This window comes from Oculina patagonica, chromosome 1 (assembly GCF_052425735.1).
Source record: "Oculina patagonica isolate OP01 chromosome 1, crgOcupat, whole genome shotgun sequence".
Taxonomy (NCBI): Eukaryota; Metazoa; Cnidaria; class Anthozoa; order Scleractinia; family Oculinidae; genus Oculina; species Oculina patagonica.
This window is the reverse complement of record NC_135758.1, coordinates 31,924,623-31,951,884: the sequence shown is the minus strand read 5'-3', so window position 1 is coordinate 31,951,884 and position 27,262 is coordinate 31,924,623. Positions and strand designations below refer to the sequence as shown.

The following is a 27,262-nucleotide window of genomic DNA, read 5'->3' as shown; positions in this document are numbered from 1 at the left end:
GAGAACAGAAAATATGAGCAGAAAACCTTACTGAAATCTAAACTGAAATCCAAATTCACGCTAACACCAGTCTGGATTAGCTTTATCGTCCTTTGAACAACCACGCCATGATAGAGTGTACTTTTATAATGGCGGTTTTAAAAAAACAAATTTGTATATAAAAATACGTTCTCGCTGGTTGATAAGTTGTCACCCAACAACGTTTCCCCATGAAATTTTCAAACTTGTGAACCAAATCTTACACCATAAGCAACTGACAAGTCGCGTGGCAAGGTTTACATACAAAAGAGACCCTCAATCTTCTGCGAGTTATGTATCAGTCAATATTCCAAGCGAGATCATCCCCCCAGGCAACCCTAACCTAAGATCATGCCCTCCCTCCCTACTACCACTCCGGTGAAAAACGCCTGATCGCAGGTTAGGGCAACCCCCGGGCATTTGACCGCTACTGAGGCCCAGATAGTGGGGAATTTGATCGAACAGAAGCCAAGATGGTCGGGCATTTGACCGTTGATTAAATGTGTCATAAACTATAAACATTTCAGCCTCGACCGGTTGGGCATTTGACCGTGCAACTGGCCCACATAGTGGGGAATTTGATCAGACATTTTGAAAAAAGTCAAATGCCCGGGGGGGATGATCTCGCTTGGAATAGACTGATACATTAGTTTTGACTTGACTGTCGAAAGTAATTCGCATTTCCTTTGGTTTTGTATTACTTCGCTTAGTGATTGATCTTAAACTTTCGCACCACTTTCTCATCCAATCAGAAGTAAATCCAAAATCAATCGTGACCCGCTCACACACGTTTTCCCGCGCTTTCCGCCGGCTACGTGTACTTGCTTTGAGATTTGGTCACTGGACTGTCCGCGTCCTTTGTGATTGGCCAGAGTGATTGCTTTGGTTTTGGTTTACGAGGCCTGTCACGGTTTAACGCGAATATCAAAAATTCGCGTTAATTTAATGCACCTTCCCGAACAAACACAAACGTAAAAAATATAAGTATGGTAATTTTGCTAATTTTATTACACGGGCTTTTGTTGACGCACTCAACTTTAAACTGCTAACAAATAATTTACCCGAGATGTTCACGCCTATGTAAACACAAAACAAGAACTTGAAACAGAAAAAAGTTTAGGGTTTATGGAGAACAAATAATTTTTAATGATATTCAGCTGAAAGCAATAATCTTTCTATCCGTTTATACTCTTTCTATGCGAGAAGCAAAACAACAAAAAGCGTGGCAAGCCAATTTTCCAGTTAAAAACTCGTTCACATTTTCAGGAAAATCTTTACATGTCATATCATATCCCATATATTATGTTGTATTTGTGGAATAAATACAAGGACAATCCGTTTGTGGAATAATCCGATTCTTGCGCTTTTTTTGAGGCGCAGAGAGGCTTCCCGCTGCATCACATCACAACGGAGACCCAGGGGCGATTAGTCGGGGCGACACGAAGTAAATCGAACAGGAAAATCAGTGCGAACGGTAGCTTACAAGACTCCGTTCGCACTGATCTTCCTGCTCGGTTTAATTCGTGTCGCCCCGACTAATCGCCCCTGGGTCTCCGAGGATAACTTCATCCAAGTGTTGTACTTTCCCAGCCGGGACACCCTCTCTATCACGAGGCCTTATCGCGAGTCGCCGTGGCGTGGTGAATATCCGCTCTCCCTCCGCGCCTCTCGAAACGCGGATAACAACACTAGTCGATCACTCTCGATCTCGTTGTACTTCTTTAAAATGTCTCGAAAACGTCTTGTACAACTGATTGCAAAAGCTAAGAAGTCTCCTATAAGTACACCATTGATAAGGTTGCTACGGTAATACGATTGACCTCATTGATAAGATCATCTTGAATGTCAAGTATAACGCTCACTGGTTGTCACGCACTAAAGTAATGATTGTCACGCTCTTAATATTTCCGACATAACCCCGCACGATCATTTCCACACTTTTATTCTTCTAGTATGGTTAGAAGAAACAACTCTTTCATTTGCTTGTCAAGGAAATGAAGAGTGTCTCTTCCCGACTCCAGAAGTATCGTAATTACACGCTTGGCAACGCCAGTGGCCGCCATTTTTGTTTGCTGTTTTAATAACGCCGCGACGCGAAGACGAAGTGACGTCGTTATTCCGAAATGATGACTCAATCGAACAGATCACCGTTTATTCTTTTTATTCCTATTCCGGTATAACGAGATCAATTGAAAGCACCGCTAAATGTCTACCACTCTAAAGCAATTTGCATCACTACCAAATATAAACAAACCTTATGTATGTCGTGGGAAACCACAACACATACAACTGCTCAGTTTACTGGAATATATGAGAGTTTAACAATTTGACAGAAAAGACCGCTGCTTCGTCTAGGAATACGTACAAGTTAAGCTCAAATTAATCCGGCCGGCCGGATAACGCGGACAGCCTCCATGACAGTGAATCCATGACTGATATGGAAATTTGGATTAACTAGTCAAAACCAGATTAACTCGATGTAACGTGTCCACTTGGGTTGCCCAGCACCTCTCGGATGAGGTACACCACAAACAAACGCCCGCAGACCTAACAATGAAAATAGGCTTACAGAGGTTTCAGCGACGTAGTGGCTCACAGAAGATCCTGCAACTCGTCCGCGGAATAACCTGTCTAAGGTTTTCTTCTCCTAATTTACCAATTCCATTATAGTGCAAGTCTAAAAAGGTCAAAGTATCATTATACAGAAGAGCCTTGGCAAATTCTGTTGCTCCTGAATCACCAATATTGTTCACTCGCAGCTGCAAATGCGTCAAAGCACGATTTGATCGTAGCGCCATTGCAAGGGCTGCAGCCCCTGAATATTCAATCTCGTTATGACTCAAATCTAAACGCTCAAGAACACGATTAGACTGCAGAGCCTCTGCGAGGGCTTTTGCACCTGAAGAGTTGATCGAGGCACTACTTAGAACTAAACGGGTGAGCTGAGTACCCCTTGACTGAAGAGCCTTTGCAAGGGCTGCTGCTCCTGAAATGTCAATCTGAATTTCGTTTGGAAAAAACATACTCCTGAGATAAAAATGAGTCAAAGTGTAGTTTGTTAGGAGAGCCTGTCCAAGCGCTGCTGCTGCTGAGTCATTGATGGTATTTCCCCCGAGATCTAAGTAAGTCAGTGAACAATTAGATCGAAGAGCGTGTGCTATGGCTAATGCCCCTGTTTCACCGATACGTTCAGAGTCTACGTCATCAAAATCAGAGGAGGGCCGCCAAATATATGGTACTCCTTCCATATTCTCTGCAAAAATACCCACATCTAAATAAGTTAGGGTACGGTTAGACTCCAGAACGTCGGCAAGCGCTACGGCTCCTTGGTCACCAATCCAGTTAATACTTAAATCCAAATACTCTAACACATTATTGGACTGCAGACCTTTCGCTAAAGCTTCTGCTCCAATGTAACCTATCATATTTGCATGAAGATTTAAATGGGTCAAAGTGCAATTGGATTGAAGAACCTCTCCTAGTGCTGTGGCACCAGCAATACGGATCCTGGCATATCGTAGATTTAGATGAGTTAACGTGCGATTCGACTGAAGGGCTGGTGTAAGTGATGCGATGCGTAAGTCAGTCCGCAGATGTAAGTGCACCAGCTTGTGCCTTGACTGAAGAACATGCTTAATTGTTGATAATGCTAACTCGTCAAGGCTACCGTACCAAAATAAATCAGTCAGTTCGTAATTGGCCTTCAAATATTCAGAGAGAAGGAGGTCAGGACTAGTGCCGTCAACTATTAATTTAGACACTGGAAAGTAGCGAGCCAGTGTACGCGCCATTTTCTTCTGGTAATCCTTTAGTCTAGTCTTATCTTGTTCACACTGACCAATAAGATAGAGAGTTCCAGTCAAAATTTTTTTCTGCGTCTCATTTTCCGCGATAAGCATCTTTTTTTCTTCATCTCTATCCCAGGAAGTAATCTCACAAATGTCAACAACAAAACCGTCATCATTACTGTTGTCATCATCTCCACTGTCGTCGTCATCACTCTCATCATCATCGTCATTGGTCTCGTCCAGGTAGCTGGTGCCTTCATTTAACAAATAATCATCATGATCGTCATCGCTTTCTTCTTCACTTTGACCGTCATCGTCATCTTCTTCCCGTACATAATACAGCCGCGAGAGGCTTTCTGGCCCTTCACGGAGACAGGAAGCACAGAGACTTGAAACTAGCAAAACCGCCATATCATCACTCTTACTTGCTACCATTGTGAAGAGAAATACCCACACCTGCCAATACTCGTCAACGGGACTAAGCTTGGCTAGCAGGGTGCGTTTGTCACTGTCACCAGTTAACAACTCATGGGCCAAGTGGAACGCCGCAAAATATTCCTGAAAGGTTTTGTGCGTGAATGCGTAACTTGACATTGGTTTGATTTTACTAACGCTAGCTTCTCGAGAAAGAAAGCCGAATTCAACTAATTCAGTCGATTTGCCTTTGAGCTCCGCTTCACTGAAAGCCAATTGATTTTTTAGCAGAGCTTCAAGCGCCAACTTTCCTAGCTGCTTCAGCTGGTCTGCACATGCCTCGATCGGATCACTGTCATCCAAAGGGATTCCCTTCTTTGCATGGTATCTCCTTAAAACGCATGAAACAAGATCATTATACAACTTGGATTTGTTTGAAGGGAACATTCCTTGCGCATCTTCACAAACAAGACACAACAGAGCTGTGTTAAGTGGATTAGCAGTCAATTCCCTGAGATCTGGGCTTTGGTCCAATTTCTTAATCATTTTCTTTGCAAGTCTCGGATCCTCGTGATTGCTGAAGTATTTTGTGATGTAACTGTCAGCATCTTCGCTGGTGTAGCCAACAATCTCAAGAAGCGTGTCACAGTATCGCCGCACTTTCATTCCTGCTTCATGACGCGCTGTCAACATGAGATAAGTATTAGAGCAGACTCTGCCTTGAATCAAGGGAAGGAAACTCTCGAAAAGATCGGGACGGAGTTCATCCAATCCATCAAGAACCAATAAGATTTTGGATTGATTACAGCGAATGAATTGGAAGAAGTTTTCCTTTCCCTTCTTTTCTGCATCTTGTGGCAGTAGTTGATCATCAATAGCTTCCTCGATATTAGAGGTCTTCATGTCACGGCACTTCAGCAGAAGCAGCATCTTCACTTTAGGAAACGAAGCTTCAGGTGCAATGTCTTCCACAGACCAATCATATGCAAGCTTCTGACAGTACGTGGTTTTGCCCATTCCAGGATGCCCCTCAATCAGCACGACTCTTGGTTTGTCACATTCTTTACTTGATTTGAAGACATCTGTCATATTTACGATGTCATCCGTTGGCCTTGCTCGTTCTTTTTTCTTGCTTATTATCTTTAACCTCGTAAAGATGTTTGACAATTCTAGTTGCAGCTCATCCTCACACCATGTAAAGGGACACAGAACAGCACCTTTGTAGTCTCGTCTGATGAGCTCTTCAAGTTTATCAGGACAGGCTGAAAAAAATTACATTACTGTGTCATAAAACTCAAATCACTTCCGCACCCACGACTTAAATTGTAAGCAAAATAAGATAAAGTCACGACAATCATTTTCGTAGTCTCAGAAGGAATACCAGATCTTTACATTTGTTAAAGGAAAAACGTAACCAATTAAAATCCACAAACTCACGAGTGATATTTTTTCAGATCAATTTCCATAAAATATCACTCCTCATCTTTTTAACGAAAAACGCAGAAAATGCAAAACAGCTGTGTGGAACGTGTAAGACTTTTCTCAAACCTGACAATAATCTCACAATGCATTGGTTGATGCAGTCAACATAAATATCGAACGCACTTCTTGCAAATGCACTCTTTGGGTTAGCAGTTAGGAGAAACTTACCGGTCATGGAACGGTCTTGGCACAACACGGTTACAACTGATTCTTTTGATTTTGCCAAGTCTTCCATTTTTTCTGTAAAAGGGTTTCATTAAAAACGAAAATTATTTAAGTCATGATGACATGATTTCAAGTAGATTTCTTGAGGCTATTGATGTTGTTGACTTTGTTAGTAACTCTTTTTGCCATCACCGTGTGTAACAGTGCCCACTCAATGTTCCACATTATAATTTATTTAAAATAATAGTTCAAGCCTTGATAGCTGTCAAAACTAAATGAACAAAATCTTATTGAATAAATTTGTTTGATGGTCACATACAAAGGATGCATGAGCAGATTAGTTGTCTCCTTAATACTAATGGGGGTTGAAATAGCATTTGGAATGCTTAAAAAGTGTTCCTGCCCACTTAAAAGAGGTGTCCCATTAATTTAGCTAATAGATACAAAGACAAGAGGAGCATTTTGCCAGGACAAAATATTTTGTCCCCTTATACGGTGACATTTTGTTTAATTAAAGAAAGTGTCTCATATATAGAGGTGTCACAAAGTAGAGGGTTTCTTCCAATGTACTAGTTATATACAGCATTTTCCCTTTTTCTTTAACTACCTTGCAGATGATGAACTTTGTCTTCTGTACTCTGTTGGCTGCTCTCGAGTGTCTCCATCCTCTGGTTTACATTCCCTACAATACACATAATTATAAGTTGACACAATGATTAACAGCACACTTGTCACAAAAAGTGAATTCTAAAAACATTAACCATCAAACAACATTGACCCATAGCTGTCACTGTGGGGTTTTTTTTTCGGGGGTGGAGGGGGGGGGGTATGATCTGTTTTCAACCAATTCTTTCACGCTTGACTTTCATATACAGTATGGCACTTCTGCAAGGCATACAACTCAAGGAAATGAACACACCCTGGACATCCAGGAGTGGGGGGGGGGGATGGATGGGGACACTATGGGGTGTCTTGTGTGACAGTCATCCTACAATCAGCCACCCATCTGGGCATACAAATAGTTCACAAAACTTGTTCTCTTTAAAAAAATGAACTGTCACTTTATTAATATACCTTCAAAATCATCTATTCTGCCTTCAAGTACTCCAGTACAGTGTTCTAAGTCCACTTGTCCAGTCTCCAATCTTTGAATCCTTTGTTCCATCTCTTCCAGAGTTGTTGCAACATTTTGCAGCTCATGTTGTACCTTTCTCTTCTCCTCATCAAATTCTACAGACATGTTCTCCACAGCAACTTGCAGTGGTTTAAGTTCGTGCTGAACCAGTTGTAATAGTGCTGGATCTACAGGGGAATTCATGCACAACTGTGTTCCTGAAAACCAAACAATTCAAGAACTGATCAGTGCCTGCATCAGTACCAGTTAGTGGCAATTTAGTAAGACACTTCCTACTGTTCAAAGTTCTAAGATAGGGTCACACCACAGGTGATTGTTTTCTGCCTTGGGGGAGACCAGTGTTCAAGTATAGTTATGGGGGGGGGGGGGGGCATTTTCGAAAGGGGTTAATTTAGTGTTGTTGAACCCATAAGCACTTGTGCCTCCTGTAACCACCAGTGACGAGCATTGGCCTTTGTTCCACTTCTGATGTCATTACTTTTGACCAAGGAACAAGAGGCAACACTTATACCCAAATTCTGCAGGAGGAAAAGTTCTTTCCAATGATACCCAGATTAGAGCCATCAGGTTGACAAAGGTTGAAATATGCAGAAAAAGGCTTACAAATTTGAGTGAAGAAACTCAGACGAAAATTTTCTGCAACTACCCTTGGCTACATCATGGTAAGGATTTCCTATCCAATATTTTTAATATTTTCTTCTTGTTTGATAGCAGATTTTTTTGGGTTTGAAAGAGTTGAGGTATTTTAGAGGGTTGCTGTACTGTTTAGTTTTACTCTTGGTGCAATTGGGTATAAATATTCTTTGTTTTGGTGTATGGTAATAATTAAATGATAATGGATATAAAACTAAAGAAAATACTAGAGTGTAGCAAGGGTAAACTTGAACCATAACAGGTTTACATTTATATCATATGGGGTAATTGTACATGTACACTGCATTTTTGATTTCCAGTCATGCCTTCATTCATTCACACTTATCTGTCTTGTATGTTCCTTGACCATACTCACTGGGGTGGTTTGTAGTACATGAAATGAGGCCCTGTCAGGGACAAGCGCATGGCCCAAAAAGCAGCGACAGCACACAAAATAAAATCACAACAAACAACAACCCTTCTGAAAAAAACTTAAATTCCGACAAGGACAAGCATTTTTCCTTCAATTTTATTACCAACAGCTACACGAAAAACGATAAAACAGCAACATGGGACATTTTTTAATTGCAAGCAACATGGGAACCCACCCCTGGCAGGGCCTCTGAAGTGCTTAGAAGTGATCCCAAGAAAAAACATGCAGCTTTTCAGTATAATAGCATTTTCATGCTTATTAGTGATTCAAAGGATGAATAATTTTAGCTTTTACTTTTAATTTATTTTTCAGTCATGCATATCATGTTTCAGTCCTTATTTTAAATCATTTATTTGCTGCATGCAGGTGATTGTATCACATGAAATAATTTAACTACAGTAGTTCATGCCCTTCACTCATACCCATGAGCTCAAAGTAAACAGTATAATTTAATGCTACTGTAGGTGATGTGTTAAACAAGTAGTGTAGAAGTGTATTTCAGTCAGGATATAGAACTGGAACCTTTCTTTGGCTTGTACAAGTAGGCAGTGGGCACATACAGTGTACAATTTACTTCTGATAGGACAAATCAATACCTTGGTCAAATCACTTTTTTCTATTCTTTGGGGTTATACACTAAGTGGTCCCTCAAAAATGATTTGTCCAAAATTTTCATATGCATTTGGCATGCACTTCATAACAAGTTTGATTTTTTAACCCATTGACTCCTGAACTGGCCTTAACCAGCCGTAAAGGATCCAGGCATTTGTCCCGCTTGTGACGTCATCACCTTTCACCCAGAAAGGCGACATCTATGCTCAAATTGTAAACAAGAACAAGACCTTTCCAACAGTACCTAAATCAGCCTGATTTAATAGATTGATGGAGCTTGAATTATGCACCAAAACGCTTCAAAATTTTAGTGAAAAACTCAGAGGAAAATTTCCCCTTTCCATGCACCCTTTGCTTGTCCATGGTAAGTAGCTCTTGCCTCGTTTGCGCTTTCGCGGAAATTTTTCTACTAGAAAGAAGCCTGGTAGAAGGCCAAACACTGCAGCAAAAAAGAAAGGAAGAAGACAAAAAGGAAAAGCGGGAAAAGAGAAACGAAAAGCCTTAAGTGGTTGGATGGTTTAACGTTCAAAAACTCCAAACTAAGATTTGTACGCATGCACGAGAGAAAAAGTTGTTAAACGTGATTCTGGTGAAAAACAAGGAAGCATTTTGTGTTTCAAGGGCCGTTTTGAGTGATTTGGAGCCATCTTAGCTTATAATAGACCTTAAAAGGTAAAAAAAAAAACTAAAAAAATGCATTTTTTTGGAAAATCTCCAAGAGTCAATGGGTTAAAGAAGCTTTTTAACAAGAATTGTACAAAAATACCTTTAGTCTCCCAGTCTTTAAGTTCTCCAAGAAGTTTTCCTTCATCTGCAGTTGGGAAACGCATGTCTCTCACTAGGTGTTGCATCTCATGAAAGCTTTGTTGAAACTTGGCTTGATCCCAGTTACTGAAGGCACAATGCGCCCATTCATTTCTCATACTCTTTCTGACATCACCTGCAGCGGTTTGTACAGCAGCAGAGAACACAGGCACCCCACCAAGCAATGTCAACACAGCTGATGCATCACAGTGGTCATCAAAGGCAGTGAAGTGTGCCATGTAGTTCTGAACATACAGCCTGGCAAGGTCAACATGGGATGTAACCTGATAGTTGAAGGCACTGTAGTTGTACTTCCCATACTTCAGTTTAGGAAGGGTGTCATTACTATTGATGTTTTCATACTTCAAAAGATCCCTACATGTAGCTGGCCACTTACGAAGATGATGAGGAAAGCTCTGTGCATGAATGTTGTGGCTGGTCTTGAGAATGTTGTATCCCCTTTCAACCTCTCGCTCCAGAAATGGACGTATTCCTGGTATTAGGATCTTGTTGAGAGCTATTCCTGCCACAAGCCATCTTTTCTGATTTTCCGTCAAACCAAGATGACTAGTCCTGATGGAAATAATTTAATTAGTCACATTACCACCATGAGGTGAAAGTTACTCAGTTTCTTAGCTACATGGGTTTTATGCCTGTTAAAGTTTAGCAAGATGCATCACCCACTTCCCCTTAATTAATTTCTGAAAAAAATTACTTCAAACTGTAAGGGCCTTTTTACATGATTGCGGAATGACTTTCATTCTGGAACCAAACTCGTTCTGGAATGAACTTCATTCCGCATTCAGATGACAGAGTCGACTGGCTCAACCTAAGGCGTTTTAACATGGACTGTGCGAGTTTTTGTGCAACATTAAAACAAGGTGGCACATGTTTTGCGCGAGATCAAAACAAGATGGCCCAAGTTTTGCGCAAACATGTTATTGTGCCCATTAGTGGCCATGTCTGCAATTGTAACAAGCAATCTGGGCTGCTTCTTTGGGCTTAACATGTACAGTAAATGCTATTACATTTTTTCATTCCGAATTCAAACTGTGGCCTTCGTATGTGATTTAATGAGATGTGATTTCATCTTGGAACAAAATTCGTTTAGGCCTGGTTCACACTAGCGACATAACGACATAAGGACATAAAGAAAAGATCAGCTGTTTCCTTATGTCGTTATGTTACGTCAATATGTTTAAACCATGTTGTTATGTTATGTTTTTCACACTGGTGACATAGAACATCAATGTGAGGTGTTTTTTGCATTTGTGTGACCTTGCCGTTATGTCGTTATGCCGCTAGTGTGAACCAGGCCTTAGTGTTACATGATACCAGAAAGAAATGTCAATATAAAGGAAAGAAAAAAATATATACTGGTATATGGAAAGTAATTCCGGAATCATATAAACTGAGGCCCTTAGATGCTGTTTGTCCTTTCCCAATAAAAAAGGTTCTGGAGATGACATGTTTTATTTAATTAAATGATAAATTTAATGTGTGGTTACTAATTTTAAAAACACGAAACAACTTTTTAAAGACATGTTTCGGCATGACTTATGCCATCTTCAGTTTATTGAGAATTTAAAATCTAGGGCTATATATATACCCAAGCTACAAATACAAAAATAGAAATGTATACAAAGTAAAATTACAATAACAAAAGATAATGGTAAAGCCGTTACAAAGTGGCAGGTACTGTCTGGTACTGTCTAGAACAGTAATTACTCACAGTGTGAGCTTTAGACCGTTACTAATAGAACAAAAGATTAAAATAAAAAGGTGTTGACATGCTGCACTTGAGTGTTTAAATCTGGTTTTAAACTATTAATGTAAAAGGCCTCTTTTAATTTAAGAAAATAAACGGTTTGAGCAGAATCCAAAATTTTAAAGCAATCAGATGTGTATAAATTTTTGCAATTAGATGAACTGTTAAGGTGTTTAAAAACATGTGAATTTTTGTGTGGTTCCAGAAAATAACCCCCCCACCCCCACCCCTCCGGAATTTCCAAAAGTATATTGTGTACCCCCCAGCCCCTCTGGCAAAAAAGATAAATTGTATACTGCTCTAAATTTTAGGCCGCTTCTCTTGTAATCAGTTATAGTGTATAACTGATCAATCGGAAGATATGTTAAAACGATACATACATGTACTGTTGAAGATAAAATACAGAAATTCCTCAAAAGTAAACAGACAAATATCTGGTAGTCACTTGTCAAATTACCTTGTTGTATAACCATCCATCCCTTTTCATTCCAATCGCTTTAGAAAACCGCTAAATGTATCAGAACACGGATTTAAAAGTGTTGATATAAACATTCACCGTAGATGTGATCGTAAAATCGCTTATGCTTGCTGAGAAAGCAAAATTTAACAGGAAAGTTACAAACAAATAGCCAGAAATAACAAGAACAAGTTAATCTCGAGTTTCTGACATCATTACACTATTTTCATCACTAATAAACATGAAACTTTTCACAAACAAGGACCATTTTCCTTCGATCGAACGTAAAACAAGCAACGCTTGTTACCAGTGCATTTTGGTCAAATCACGTGACAAGTTTCGGGAGACTGGTAACAAGTAATGGCGGCCGCATCACCCACGGACAAACATGGAGGATTTCAGTGAAATTATTTACTTTTGGTGTGCTTTCAGGAGAAAGAAAACCCGTTTTAAAAGTGAAGCGATTGTGAATCAAGAACCCAGGGTGCTATTTTTGCTATGTAAAACATTTGTAGAGTAGGTAGTTTGCAACCTCTCCTCTTCGGAATTTCCTGGGCCCTTGACCCCCTCCCCCCCCCCCCCTCTGGAATTTCCATTTCCCTCTGTGGTGGGGGTATGGATAATTTCTGGAACCATACAATGTAATTTATAATATAACAGTATTAATAGTATAATGGCTTATAATGCCCTAGACGTGCTCGTGAACTGAGCAGAATTCCACTGCCATTTCTAAGAGGTCTCAACAAGAAGAATAGCATGTTGAAGAAATTTGTCTTCAAAAAGATTTCAACGATTGAGATACCGAAGTCTTCAAAGTTCCATCGCTATATTAATAAGGTGAGAAAACTTTATCACGCACAATATAAATGTAATAACAAACGCGATCTAAAGCAGTGCCCAAAATTAACTTTTAGGTCTGGTCTTCCACAGGACGAGTAGGCTTAGAATTTACTCGTCCCAGGAGCAAAGCTACTGGTCACTCTTTACATTTTTTTCCACGTGTAATGGCAAATGCAATAAGTAATTTGCGCCTGCAGGTAAATACACGCCAAACCATGATCAAATAATTAAACACAATCATATAACATGCATTTTTTTAGTAAGTATTACTACAATTTCTTCTCCGTTACACGTAAGAGCTGCAACGTACATATATCATCATTTGGCCTCGTGTGCCTTTAAGCAGTTTGAAAGTTATTTGTTCCGATCGTCAAGGAATATTGCGTGTTTGTTCCATTTGGAAATTCCCTGCAAAACTTGCAAAAAATTTTGTTTTCTTTTCCATCAAACTGGAGCCATTTGTACCTTTCTTCTTACGATTCCTGAAACTTCCGTGTTCTTTTGGTCGGTGCTGCAGCAGGCATTGAAGGTGTTGCGTTAATTTCTTGACCTTGCTTTCCTCCAAAGAAAGAACTCAGTGAACTTTAAACTGATTTTCGTTTAGACATTTCGACAAATTGTATTTTGGAAGAAAATATAGATGCGACCGAGATCTATCGAGTTGAGCAAACATGAAAAGCTGCCATATTGCATCCCACGATGCATTTTATTTCGAATAGAACCCAGCCTTTACCTGCTAAAAGAACGCCTAGCATTTTTTGCTCGTTGTTTGGAAACATTCGTTTTAGCAAATTCTTTGTTTGCTTCGACACTTTTAGTCCTCTTAGTACGATACAAAGGCAATTATTTATCGGAGAACTGTAACTTTACTCGTCCAGAGGACTAGTGCACTGTGGCAAAAAAAACTACTCGTTTTGGGCAATTTTCACTCGTTTTGGACGAGTGGACGACCGTTAAGTTCGAGCACTGCAAAGATAATGAACTTAAATAAAATGGCTATACCTAAGAAAGCTAATTTTTTGCCTTTCTTTAGCAGGCATTATCACAAGATAATGGAACTAAAATGTAAAGCACGTCAATATTTATCATTGTTTTCTTGCAATTGTGTGAGACATATGACCAATTATGTAAACTTCAAATTAAGTAAAGACGTTGAGAAGAATCCAGGACCTACTGATCAATACAATGCAACACTAATCATCATGAAGTAATAATTAGACCTTTTATGCAAAATCACAGCTCAACAATGCAGTTGACCTCTCCTATATCCTCTGAGAATTTGATGCAGTCAAGATTAGGTGAACTTGGTTTACAATCAATAGATGTTGGTGGTGCAGGTGATTGTTTCTTTAGATCTGTATCACGTCAATAATATGGCAATAGCAACCATCATATGCATGTACGTACTGCTGGGGTTCAATTTATGAGAGACAACCTAGAGAGATTTATTGAGAGCAATACCAAAACTTCATGGCTAAGATACTGAATAATATGTGTATTCAAGGTACATGGGCTGATGCACTTATCATTCGACAAGCAGTTGCAGATGCATTAAAAGTTACGATACAAATAGTAGAATCTAATCAAGGCTTTGTACCACTTACCACTGTTTACCCAGTTCAGGAAAGAAATACTTCGTCTACAATTACTATAGGTCATATTGATGAATGCCACTATGTATCAACCACTGCCTTACAATCAAATGCCTCCATTTCAATGTGCAATGAATCAACGAATGATATTCAGTCATCAAGAAATAAACATTAAAAATTATTAACGAAAATGTAAATATGCGAAAGTTTTCTTAACTTTTGCCTCATCACGTACAATGCCCGGTCACATTCGCGAATTTAACAGGCTGAAGCAGCATTCGAGCCACGATTTGGTACTTAAAATATGGAGGAATAATAACACTGAAGTGACTTTAAGCTTTTTTTGTCTCTGATTGTGAATTACGTCAGTATTAGCCACCACAGAAGAGGAAGAGTGGTGCGAGAGATTAATATTTAAGCAACACAGCGGTCAAACACCAAGGGCCTACGTACTAGAAACACTTTCAAGCGAGCTTTTCCCGCCTGAACTATATAAAAATTGTATTTTCCGGACAAAATTGGCAAGACCTAGTAACTTTTTCCCAAAAACTAAGAAAACTAGCTAAAAGCTAAGGTTTATACTTTAACATGTAAAAGAGAAATAAATTTTACATAACTTCTGAGTTTCGACACTCGTAGTCAAAACTCGGGAGATTTCTAAAAATTATTACTCTTTTACATGTAAAAGTATAAACCTTAGCTTTTAGCTAGTTTCCTTAGTTTTTGGCAAAAAGTAACAAGCTCTTTGACTTTTGTCCGTAAAATGCTCTTGTTTACATAGTTTAGGCAGGAAAAGCTCGCCCGAAAGTTTTACTACAACGCAGGCCCTTGGCGTTTGACCGCTGTGTCTATTTATGCAATCCCGTGTCCCACCCATTGGGCCCCGATAAGTTCCACGTAGTGGTTCTAGTTTTTCTAGTTCTACAAGACACTTTTCATGCAAATTGTGCTTACCCAGTGGCAGATGCAGTTGCCATTCCATCCAATCAGTTAATTAACAACACCTACAGGTAAATAAGGAAATCATCAACAGATAAAACAAATATTTCACAATATTATTTAAGTGAAGAGTGGTTTTCAATATTCACTAAGTGCAGTAAAACGAAACTCAAAGTAATCAGTAGACCAAAGCCAATGCATCCAACCTACTAACAGCATCAAGTACAGTAAGCTGCGTGCAACCAAATCACAATTGGTTTCAGTATTCAAAAACATGAATTTTATGCAAAGATTCTTTCTTTTCTCTTTGTGCAGTGTGCGATAAACTTTAAGTCTTGTCACTTCCGGGATATATAATTTTCTAAACGCTATTCGAGCGATAATTTGACTTTTAACGAACACCGATTTACCAGCACAAATCGGCATGTTTGAGAAATTCAAACTAAGAAAAGTCAGAGGCAGAGATTCTTAATGAATGTATAATAAAGGGACAAATCGCAGATAAGTTCCTCTTGCTTATTATTATATGGTACAGTTAGAACATCAACCTTGATTACGAAAACCAGACAGTACACTGTAATATAGCTAGACACCAAGCGAATAAACAATATCTTAAAGAGCTTTGTAAGACGAAATGAAGAATCAACATATCAAAATTGAGAAACTCTTACCGCTGAAATGATCAAAACCACATCAAATGCCATCGTCAATGCGAACTCCAAGAATATAAACACACTTTCAGTTTCATTCCCAGAGGGAGGGAACTTCATGTCACGTGACCAAACTCTCCTTCCAGCGTTACGTATTGGTTAGAGCTACGAAGCGGGGGAGGGTGGCGTCCTAGAAAGTGAGGGAAGACGTGGAAAGATGTTCCCTTTAACATTCTTGCACACTGCTCTTCTTTTGCGCAGGACTATGCAAGATTCTTCTAAAAGCTGACCAAAACAACTGATGGTCAATTTAGGTGATAGGAAATCGATTCCTGTATCAGTTTATTGGGGGAGGGGAGGGGGAGGTTGAGTTGGTAAGAAATCACTTAAAAGTATCTTTTGATAACTTCAATAGTTTTATTAACACACGGTAAAAAAATTTCTTCAGCCTATTAACAATGTTACATTAAGTACTAACTAACTTGCTAGCTCACTAATTATGTAACTAACAAGAAAACTACAACTATAAAAAAATAAAATTAAAGTAATAAAACGTGCTTTTCAAGGATGCTGTATATAAATTTTATGATCATAACAAATTATGATAATTTTTAGTGTGCCTGAGACCCCTTGGGTGGTCACAATGTGCGAGGCAACGGGACGTGCGATCCATTCCGGTTAGCCTAAATACATAATACTTTATTTGTCCCAAAAGGGCTTTTCAGAATAAAGAGATAATTAAAACTATGTACAGTTAGATTAATTAGCTAATTGACTAGTGAATAGCACTTCAGTTAGCCTAAATAACACTCTGGTTAGCCTAAAGTTAGCTTAGTTAGCTTGCGGTTAGCCTTTTCATTTGGAATAGTGATTTCTGGCTCGCATGCCTCGCTGCCTTGCCTTGCATGCCTCACACATTTGTAAGACTTGACCCCTTCAGCTCCAGCTTTTTTTCTGGGTGTCTCTTAAGTTTGTGGTGCGATCATGAAACAATTAAACCCCAGATATCCTTTTTATCTTGGAACAGAAATAAAATGCTTATATAGTTTATAACAATGCCTTTTTTATAAATAAAGTTTTTCTTTTGTTTTTGTTTTCAGAAAAAAATGTCCACATTTTTTCTTCCTGTGTCCTCTACTTAAACTCATGAAATCCCTACACTTATTCACCTCTAGCCTGAAAAAGGTACCCTTTTCAGCAGAATTTCCCCATAGTTCATTTAAAGGAGTACAGAAGTTAACCTCCTTCTTGATTCTCGTATGGTCTGTACTTGATACATTGCTTTTTTATTTCCAGTATCAGAATCAAAATCCTCTTTAGAGGTTTCAGGGATTTTCTAACACCCCACTTGGGAGAATTTGATTCTACATGCTACAAGTAAATACACGTAACAATTTGTAGCATTGAATGTACTGTATGAATTAAGAAACTGAATGCTTGCAATTTTCAGTCAGCATACAGCTAAGTCGGCTATTCAGCCTTCCAATTTGAGTCACGCCAAACTTTGACTTTTCCATCAGAAGATGCAGACAGAAGGCAAATTTCCGTGGGGTGATAAGACAGAGAGTAAACAACAGATTGATGAGCTTTCTCCAGAGTGTGTATCATCTTTGCTTCCACCAGATCCCAGAAACAGATCTTGCCGTCCTCGGAGCCACTAACAATCTGTGCATCACTGCTACTTAAACAACTGTCTACTCTATAGTCTTTGTTTGCATGACCTGTAAATCTGAAATAATTTACAAAAATATAATCAGCATTCAGTAATAACTGCAGATAAATTTATCTGCAGTTATTACAGAGGGCTTTTACATGTAAAGTACTCATGGAGGCTGAAAAATACCCTGGGAAATTAAGTTATGGACAGTAATGAAATTTTGAGGACAATTTTGGAACCATACAATTTTGTAGCTGATAGCTAGGTATTTTTATTTCAAAGTGATAACCAATTAAATTCAGGTTTAATAATACAACCCATCTTTTGCTCATATGAATCCTTATATTTTGACTGTTGCAAAATAGCCTAGAACAGATGATCATAGGATGAGCGGAGATTCATAGGTAGCGGAGCAGGGGGGCAGGGGGCGTTCAACGAAACTCGTTTCCCCAAAACACTACTAGGGTATGCACTTGGTTTGGAGTACAGTGGGCCCCCACGTTTCAAAATGCTCTGCCACCTCTAAGGCTACCTGTCATAATTATTTGATAAGTTTGGAGCTGATGTAACAATGACAATAAAAGCACAATTATACTGGACACAGTTCCCCTTGCCAAGGTAACACCTATGCTAATAAGGGTAAAACCCCATGGGGGGTACTCCGGGATCCAAGTGACGGGGATGTGCAAAGGATTTTTTTGGGGTCGAAATTTTCGATTCCGGGATTTTTTTGGGTAGGAGAATTTGGCAGGTATTTTTTGGGGTGACTTGATTTAAATAGGGAATTTTTTGGGTATTAAAATCAAACTAAAGTGCCCTGGTGCGGCCTTGGCAATTTAGGGGTAATTTGACTAGGGATTTTTTTGGGCATTTTTTTTTTTGGTCCAGGGATTTTTTTGGGTAATGTCGGGAGACTTAGGGATTTTTTTGGGTTCAGAGTTTTGCCTCCATTCGATCATCCCCGTCACTTTGATCCCAGAGTACCCCCCTGGGGGTAAAACATCTGGCCCAACAATAACAAGCTCACAATATTGTAAACTTAAGTGTGAAGTAAGCAACTCTGCTTCTCACTAACTGTTGTAATACAACTTACAGTTTATAAATCTAACTTACTCGTTTAGTAATTCCCCAGTGTCTTTATCCAACAGACGAATGGTATCATCTAATGTTGATGCCAGCACACACTGACCATCCCTGGTAAAGTTTACACTGGTCACTGGTTGGCCAATACAATCTGCTCGCATTTGACCCATACGGATATCATAGTTACGGACTTTGCCATCAACAGATCTTTTAGGGTAAACAATAAAGAAAATTGCACAAATGTGAAGACCAACTACAAACAAGTTATTTTCAGAACTTCTTATCATTAAAATGGTTGTTTCAGTCAGCTTCTTGCAGAAAATAGGTAAGGTAAAGTCTGCATTTGGGCCTAGTGGCCCATCACGCTGAAGCTCATCTCGGTTTCCTTAGCATGAAATGACTAGGAGTATTTCTGCTCCTCCTTGGATGGGATGCTAGTCCATCACAGGGTTACCTCCGGCATTATTTTTGTGGGTACTTATTTGTACACCTGGGTAGAGAAAGTCACTTTGAGAGTTAAGTGTCTTGTCTAAGGACACAACCCAATGGCCCCGGCCAGAGTTTGAACCCGGACCACTCGAACCAGAGTCTAGTGCGCTAACCATTAGGCCACTGCGTCTCCCAGTCTTGTATATAGTGGTACTTATTAAATTTCTCCCATTTTATTTCTGGATGGCTTATTCTCATTTGTTGTTACGCAGTGGTAACTGAACATTGAACAGCATTCTTGATTATCATGGCGAACAAAGTGTCCACCACTCAAGAACACAATGCAGTGACTCTGGCAAAGGCTCAAATCCAGTTCATGACTAGTACCGTTACATTTGGTAAAATAGTGCCCCCATAAGGTTCTGACACCCTGTCACTGAAAACGATAATCCTCATTACTTCAAAAACTCACCCAGTTAGAATTTCATGCTGAGACACAGTCACTGAAGACACACTGTCCTTTGCATCATCAAGGATCTGTATGGGTTCAGGGCTGCGAGATTTACAATCCCAGCATCGCACTGTGGCATCATAGGAGCCAGAGATTATAACTGTGCTGTCTGGCTGGTTATACTTCACACAGTTTACTTTCTGGAAATTGACAAATCACCATTTACAATCATTTTCAGAGTGATTTATCTAGAACATGAACATGTTTAAATAATGTAACTAATACAGAAGATATAATAAACGGATAATGATAATAATGATAATAATGATAATGTATTTATATAGCGCATTTTTCATATGTATATGTTCAAATGCGCTTTACACGTACTGTAATTTCACTACACAATTGTAAAGGCCAGACCACAACACCGGGAGCTTCGTGCCCTACTCTTTGCGCATAGTGTGTGGGTTCTTTAACGTCCCCTGTTATAAGACTGAAGATACAGGAGACGGGACCTACGGTTTATCGTCCTTTTCCGAGAAGACTAGAATGTCTAACCATTTGCAGATGAAATTACAAAGAAAGGTTAACATATGTTTCCTAGCCTGTATGCAAGAGGGATATTAAGAGTTGCAACATTGGTCACAACAAATGGGAGTAGGCTGCAAAGGATTGCAGCACCTGGTGACGAGGGATTTAAATGAGCCAATAAAACCAGGTCACAGCAAGCTGTTACAACGAGGATTTGCCACAAGCAACATACACCAGCTACTTCTTCCCAGGAAATCAACTTTGTTTGCACAAGCTGCAGCAAACATTGCCACTCCCACATTGGACTGGTCAGTCACACAAGACACCAGAGCAAAGATGCATTGTCATTCGTGATAGAGCTCTACCAACCGTTATTAAATATACAGTATCTGAAGAGGCTATTTTACATGTATGATGAACAAGGGCAGCACTAGGGACTACTATATAGGGAAGCCAGATTGGTAATTGGAGAGATGCACTGTGGGAATTCAGTGTCTCATTCAAAAACATAACCAACAATCCTGTCCAGGGCAAAAGTTGGAGCCCACGCTTCACGAGGCTGTCCACCATCTTCAACTTATGCACCTATCAATGTTAAGCCCGAGGGGGGGGGGGGGTCGGGCTAACCACGGGATTTTGATCGTGAGGTCGGTCCCCAGGGTAGGGATTTTGATCGTACCTGATGGCCCCAGGGTAGGGATTTTGATCGTATATGATCCCCTGCAACAAGGTTTGAAGGACATCTGACCACCTTTCATTGCTCCCGGGTGGGGATTTTGACCAATTATTTTGTCCCGGGGGTGGGGAATTTGACTTTTTTTTATAGAAAATGTCAAAATCCCCACCCCTTGCCCGACCCCCCCCCCCCCCTCGGGCTTAACATTGAAAGGTGCATTACGACGCCTGTCACGCAGGCTATCAGAATAGCAACCTATGGTCTAAAAATAAAACTACCTGGGACATTCACTATCAAAACGCAATCCTGCGATGTAAATAAATAAATTGAATAAACACCCATCATATTATCAATTTCCATCTGCAGATGGTTTACACTTACACTAGTGTGTCCTCTGAAGCGTCGTATAATCTGTCCGGTTGCTACGTCCCATTGTATAACAGTCTTATCAGCTCCACAGCTAGCCACCCTACTGTTATCACTGGATCCTGCAGCATCGAGCACCTCGTATCCGTGTCCATTGTATGTCTTTAGTAATGTCCCCTTGTGAGGATTCCACAGTTTCAGCAGTTTATCACTTCCACATGTCAGACAGTAGTTACCATCATAATTGAATCTAACGGCCCGTACAGCTCCTTGATGACCCTCTAAGTTTCTTGTTTCCTTGCATGGAAGGAGTAAGTCCATTTCTTCACGACTTACTGGTCATATTTACTCAACTACTAACGTTTACTAAACGAACGAACTCGTCCGCCATATTGCTTTCCTTGGTAGCCTTTCCTTCACATTTTTTTTGTTCCCAGGGCCCCTTCGTCAATGGACCGGACAAATCGAACGAGGGTGAAATTATGGACATTACGGACAAATCGAACGAGGGTAAAATTATTCCAAAACTCTATCAACATTAACAACACGAAACAGTTTTCGGCGGCACATTTTGTGCAACTTTCCAGGTTGACTGATTGGGAACGAGATTTGAATTTAATCGGTATTAAAATACAATCTTTACTCTCTCTCCTCCGCAGAGGCCTCTTTCGTGTTCCGTACAGAAAATGGGAAGAGGTGAAAAGTAAGCGCGCCTTCCTCCCCCCGTGTTTTTTCGCATTCCCCCCCCCCCCACCCACTAAAGGAGCCTCTGCGGAGAAGAGATTTCTTTACTTCATATTCTCTTGGAGAAAAAGAGAGAAAAAAGAAAAGTTTAGTTACTCAGCTAGTCCCCCACCCCATATCCCCGCCCAACAACTCCATCCATCAGGTTCAGTAATGCATTCCATTGGTAAGCTTTTTGACATCGTTTCTCTGATTCTCGACACACAATTTCTTACCAAGTGACGTTAAACACTCTTTATCCTTCTGGTTCTTCACTAAGTTACACAACGAAAAACTACTCCATGACTCTTCTGGAAGCAACTCAAAAACCTTGGACTCAAAAAACTACCCTTGCACGCCTTTAATTTTTATTAAAAAAAGCAAACAAACAAACAAACAAAAAGACAAACAACACAGAAAACAGCAAATAAACCATGTCTTGAGAGGACTGCGGTGCAGTTCCCAGCCAACAGGTCCACATGTGCTGTGTGGAGCCCGCGCCTAAGGGTACGTTTCGCACCCGCCTTGGCAATAAAGCGCAGAATACAGGCTTTTGGTCCTATCGCTGCCTGGCGGCTATGTCATGCTGAACAGCTGTTCATGTGGCTGCCTCCCGGGTAATATGTCTGTGCACATGTGTAAGTTACTGACCAGGTAGTGGTCTAGTGTCGGAGTGTGTCACTTGCTTTAAGTGCTTCTCGTGTGAAAATATCTTGCATTTGACTACATATTGACTACAGCTCTAAATGCCATCTTTTTAAGGTTAAGTTCATAAAAGCAATTGCTTAACCGAAAAAATGTGAAATCTTGGTTTCCGTAACCACAGAGAGAATGGTCTGCCTGTGGTGACACGAACATCTGTCAGAATAACATCTTGGAACAAACAATCTGCCTGCGTTTTCATCGATTTAAACTGTCATTAAACCCGGCTTAACGGATCGGAAAGCATAAGTCGATTCGCACAGCTACGCAGATATCCATGAAAGGGGCTTTTTAAGTACCTTGAAGGAGAGGCCGGTGAACAGGTGTTATTACGGAGGGCGGAGTCTTGTTTATGAACCTGAAAGTATAAGATTTTTGATTTTACTCCTACGCGCAGTGAAGTTTGTTCCGGCAGAAATAGAGAACGTCTAGAACGAATACACGAAAAAAGAAAAGTAGAACAAAAAAAGTTCCTTGTGCTTTATTTATTTTTCTCGATTTATCAACAAAAGCTTAAGGTTAAAAGCTAATTGGCAGGTGTCAAAAGACCATTCATTATCTTGCCAAATGTCATTAATTTTCATGTGCTACTCAAAGAAATAAGTTGGCAGACCGTTAAAAACTCAACGGGAAAGAAAACAAATCGTGATATGGCTTTTGTTTGAATAACCACTTACTGAGATACTATGTGTTTGCTCCTATTCAAAAGTTCTGTTGTGCAAATGAAAATGTTCTTGCTCGATTTTAAAGGAAATCCAAACTCTGTGATGCAATCAATGGGCTGATCAAATTAGCTATTCAGTCATGAGTCAAAATGACCTCAAGTTTTGACGATTTCCATGAAAAGGCCGAGGAAAATCCAAGCAAGACTGGGTGTCACTACCATCAAAGAAAGCTATCTTGACAACTTCACACGACGAAGGTACAGTTATCTTTTAATTTTTTGTATTTGTTTTTAATTTGATATAAGGAACGTGCGTTGCTATACAACCTCTGTCAGCTCTGAGACAAAGTATATAATATTGAGACAAAGCAAACAATGATATCACTGTGTTCTCTTATACAAACAACAATGCATCAAGATATTTCTTACCTAACTTAAAAGGTAAACTGAAATACAGTACAATGCAATTGTCTTAAATTTTGTCGTTAATTTCGCGATCGTCAGGCTAAAAAACATATACTAGTGAATAAGACAAATAATATCTTGATAAACTCGACTTTAGCGGCACCTGTTCAGGGCTAAAACGAGATTTAATTTCATTTACTAAATAAGCAGAATAAAGGTGTTTTATATTTATCTATTGATCCCATGCAAAAAGGCTTAAGGGACTCAGTTAAGACATTCGCGCGGTTTTAGTCGCCAGTTTGAACATGAAATCTAGTTCCTCGCGTACTTTTGTTTTTCTTCGCCTTATCAGTCTTCGTTGCATATTAATACATTTTGAACGTTGTCGTTGACAATATTAATGACGAGAGAGCTAAAATTGATATATCTTTTATCTATTTGTTTTCTTTAAATTTTCATTCTATTATTTCTGGTAACTTTTGCGTTAGTTTTTGAAACGTTTGAATGGACCGTAAACAGGTTCGCTTAGCCGTGAAAGGTGGCACTAGGCAAAGTGCCCTCGCCACTAATTGATCATTTCACTAAATGAGAACCAGCCGCCTCTTTCCAAAATCAGCTGAAATAAATAAACGCATAGGAGAGACGTTCCCTCAGGGAACTCCTTATGTTGGATTGCGCTACACCAATCGGTCGGGTTTTTTGTAAAAGCCGTTTTCGTGTGAAATGGATAGATACGCCTCAAATTATTCCTGGAATGTTTATTGTTCCGCGCACCATTTAGATTCAAGACCTAACTGAAACAAACCGCAAGAGTAACTTGATTAGCTGAGCATGAGCTAAAAGGTTTTGATTATTAAATCACGAAACGAGTCAGTGGTTTTTTCGTGCACAAGAAATCGTCAGTTTCACTGCCGATTAACAAATAGCTGTAATGTTCAAGACTTACTTTTTTGGTCTGAAATAAAGATCATGTGAATTTGCATTTTGGTTTAAAATTAGGTTTCAAACAAGTTTCAAACAACGATACCGTTGCTGGTTATTTTTCCTTCTTAAAATTTAACTTGTCCTCAACAAGTCTTTAACGGACGTTATCACGGAGTAGGTGAATTCTGTATCACTAACACTGTTTGTATTTTTTCTTTAAAGGTAGTACTCAGTGAGATAGCAACATGAAGTCCATACTTTTGTTGGCAGCCATCGTACTCGGTAAATACTGAGTTAATGTTTATTTTTATAGCTTTTGAATGTACCGTTTGATCTCGAGCAAAAAAGTTAGATGAGAAACAACAAGCTTCTTCCCTGGTCTTACCTTGTTTTTTTTTTTCGACTAACATCGCATTTTCACTTTAATTGTATTTCATTGCAGTGGCTGTGTCTGACATCTCGGCTAAAAGCATAAAACATCCAAAACATCACAACTCAGAAAAGAATCATCACCACGACGATGGCCATCGGCGACAAGCAGCTGTGGTACCAGCTGCCACTACTGCACCACCAGCTTCACCGGCAGCTGCAGGCGGAGCAACAACCACAGTGGCACCCGGACCTGCGGCTGCTGCTCCTGCTACTGCCACCGCTGCGCCAGCACCTCCAGCTGCAGCCGGAGCAGCAACTACCGTAGCACCAGCACCAGGACAGGCACCAGCAGCCGGAGCAACAACCACAGTAGCGCCAGGTGCGCCCACCGCTGCGCCTGCCGCTACTGCTAGTGCCGCACCTGCCGCGGCAGGCGGAGCAACAACCACTGCAGCACCAGGCGCGCCAACCGCTGCGCCTGCCGCAACAACAGCAGCACCAGGTGCGCCTACTGCTGCACCTGCTGCGACTGCTAGTGCCGCACTTGCGGCTGCAGGTGGAGCAACAACCACTGTAGCACCAGGCGCGCCAACCGCTGCGCCTGCTGCTACTGCTAGTGCTGCACCCGCGGCGGCAGGTGGAGCAACAACCACTGCAGCACCAGGTGCGCCAACTGCTGCGCCTGCAGCGGCAGGAGGAGCAACAACAACTGTAGCGCCAGGGGCACCCACCGCTGCACCCGCAGCTGCAGGTGGGGCAACAACTACAGTAGCTCCAGGCTCCGCCGCACCTGCTACCGCCACCGCTGCTCCTGCAGCCGCAGGCGCACCAGCAGCTGCAACACAGACAACCACTGCTGCCGGACAAGCACCAGTAGCGGGAGCATCTACTACTCCAGCACCAGCGGCGGCTGGTGCATCAACAGCCGCACCAGCACAGCCTGCTGTCGCAGCCACAACCACTTCCACTGCAGGTCCACCAGCTGCTGTCGCTGCCGCTGCTGGCGCCAAGCCAGCTCCTTCAGTAGCCCCATCTGCAGCTCAACCTACCACTGCTGCGCCTACTGGTAAGGTTCAATATACTCTATATCCTCTTTCTGCGTTTTTGTGCACTGATGTTGAAAAGCCCTTTAGGAAAGCTAATCCCAATTGCGTTTATACTAATGGCTTATTTCCTCTCAAGTTGCAGTTACTTTTTTAAACTCTATAAGCGGAGCTCTTCAAGAGCGGAGCCCCATAACCATGGAAAAAGGACAATCATGCATGCATAGAAATAGGAGAACCATGAATTGTGATGATCAATCGATAATCTCTATAAACAAAAGCTAACTGACGTTTTTGCCTTATTATTACAGTTCCACCCCAGATCACACCGACAAGCTCTGTTCCTGCCAAGGACAAAGCAAGTGATAAGAGCGAGGAAAAGGAAGACGCTAAGACACAGGACAAGACCGAGAAGGAAAAGGAAGAGAAGGAGGACAAACCCGAGGAGACGGAAAATGAAGAATCTGAAAATAAGAATAAAGATGAATCCGAGGAAAAAGTAAAGGACAAATCCGAGAAGAGAAAAAAGGATAAATCTGAGGAAAAGAAAAAAGACAAGTCTGTTAAGAAGAGTCATCACCATCAGGACGAATAGATAAAATCAGGATCGACATTCCTGGCTCGGATGTTTGGAACAAAGAACAATAAATGAAATATGCATGTTTTGGTGTAGGAAGTAAACCTTTCTTTTCGATTAGAAAAGACTTACTAGTGTATATTTTATAACACACAGCATAAAGTGACATAAAAACAAGAAGTGCATGAAAAACAGCAGAATATGAGCGCAGAGATCTAAGCAAGTACACTCTAAGTTGATGACTGTAGCTCGTAGTAAAGTAAATAATAAACGTTAATACAAACAAGACGTATTTCGTGTAATAGAGCAGTTTTCGCTTGAGTATATATCTAAAGTAATTTGCATCTTTTATTTTGCATTTTCTTAGCTTAGTGTGTGGTTTAAAAATCTCGCGCTAATCATGACTCGCTCGCGCACATTTTCACGCGCTCCGCACCGGCTACATGTAGTTACTTCGATCTGTGATTGTTTCACTGGATTGTAACTCTTTAAAAACCGCTCTAAACCACAATGCATTTACCTATACAACAAACAACAAAGTGGGGGATGGGTTGTTAGTTTTTGGCGACAAGTAGAAAATTAACCCTTCTTTCACTGGTAACAGGAGGTACTTGGTCGTAAATAATCTTCCTTAGATGTAAACATCCAGGCCTGTTTATTTTTCGTTTGTTCAGCATTACTTCTTTGATGTATTTTACTGTAACCCAGGAAAACTACTATTTTTGTCACCTATCAACCTAGTAAAATGGCCCAGCTCACAACGAGTCTCTCGTAGCTCAGTTGGTTAGAGCGCCCAACCGGTATCTGGGAGGCCATGGGTTCGATTCCCGTCGGGGACTCAGAATTTTTCTTTGTCCCATGCTCGAGTCATGTTGAACACTTCATCTTCATTATTATTACCGAGCTTAAAATTTACCATCTTTATTATT

General features: G+C 40.4%; 3 protein-coding genes across 3 annotated transcripts; 1 reads left to right on the top strand and 2 right to left on the bottom strand.

Moving 5' to 3' along the window:
• Positions 1-1,943: 1,943 nt before the first annotated feature.
• On the bottom strand, positions 1,944-15,806 carry LOC144664529 (uncharacterized). Its single transcript, XM_078525706.1, has 7 exons — positions 15,752-15,806; positions 15,096-15,145; positions 9,447-10,057; positions 6,942-7,199; positions 6,475-6,549; positions 5,871-5,942; positions 1,944-5,482 (listed from the first exon to the last, which is right to left on the bottom strand). Exons 2-7 carry the CDS (start codon positions 15,116-15,118, stop codon positions 2,595-2,597), a joined length of 3,927 nt encoding a protein of 1,308 aa, XP_078381832.1. The 5' UTR covers positions 15,119-15,145; positions 15,752-15,806; the 3' UTR covers positions 1,944-2,594.
• Positions 15,807-17,114: 1,308 nt separating this feature from the next.
• On the bottom strand, positions 17,115-21,267 carry LOC144664685 (WD repeat domain-containing protein 83-like). Its single transcript, XM_078525883.1, has 4 exons — positions 20,939-21,267; positions 19,372-19,550; positions 18,501-18,677; positions 17,115-17,459 (listed from the first exon to the last, which is right to left on the bottom strand). Exons 1-4 carry the CDS (start codon positions 21,242-21,244, stop codon positions 17,201-17,203), a joined length of 921 nt encoding a protein of 306 aa, XP_078382009.1. The 5' UTR covers positions 21,245-21,267; the 3' UTR covers positions 17,115-17,200.
• Positions 21,268-23,158: 1,891 nt separating this feature from the next.
• LOC144664309 (uncharacterized) lies at positions 23,159-26,625 on the top strand. Its single transcript, XM_078525414.1, has 4 exons — positions 23,159-23,270; positions 24,564-24,623; positions 24,784-25,779; positions 26,068-26,625. Exons 2-4 carry the CDS (start codon positions 24,587-24,589, stop codon positions 26,349-26,351), a joined length of 1,317 nt encoding a protein of 438 aa, XP_078381540.1. The 5' UTR covers positions 23,159-23,270; positions 24,564-24,586; the 3' UTR covers positions 26,352-26,625.
• The last annotated feature ends 637 nt before the right edge of the window (positions 26,626-27,262 follow it).

Excerpts from the sequence above, each read along its gene's own strand:
- LOC144664685 (XM_078525883.1), bottom strand. The coding sequence starts at position 21,244 with ATGGACTTACTCCTTCCATGCAAGGAAACAAGAAACTTAGAGGGTCAT. Across the intron at positions 18,678-19,371 it reads CAGCATGAAATTCTAACTGG|ATCTGTTGATGGCAAAGTCC; the intron begins GTGAGTTTTTGA and ends TTACCCTAAAAG. Across the intron at positions 17,460-18,500 it reads ACTGGGGAATTACTAAACGA|ATTTACAGGTCATGCAAACA; the intron begins GTAAGTTAGATT and ends AAATTATTTCAG.
- LOC144664529 (XM_078525706.1), bottom strand. The coding sequence starts at position 15,118 with ATGGCAACTGCATCTGCCACTGG. Across the intron at positions 10,058-15,095 it reads GCAACTGCATCTGCCACTGG|GACTAGTCATCTTGGTTTGA; the intron begins GTAAGCACAATT and ends TATTTCCATCAG. Across the intron at positions 7,200-9,446 it reads TAAAGACTGGGAGACTAAAG|GAACACAGTTGTGCATGAAT; the intron begins GTATTTTTGTAC and ends TTTGGTTTTCAG.
- LOC144664309 (XM_078525414.1), top strand. The coding sequence starts at position 24,587 with ATGAAGTCCATACTTTTGTTGGCAGCCATCGTACTCG. Across the intron at positions 24,624-24,783 it reads GTTGGCAGCCATCGTACTCG|TGGCTGTGTCTGACATCTCG; the intron begins GTAAATACTGAG and ends ATTTCATTGCAG. Across the intron at positions 25,780-26,067 it reads TACCACTGCTGCGCCTACTG|TTCCACCCCAGATCACACCG; the intron begins GTAAGGTTCAAT and ends TTATTATTACAG.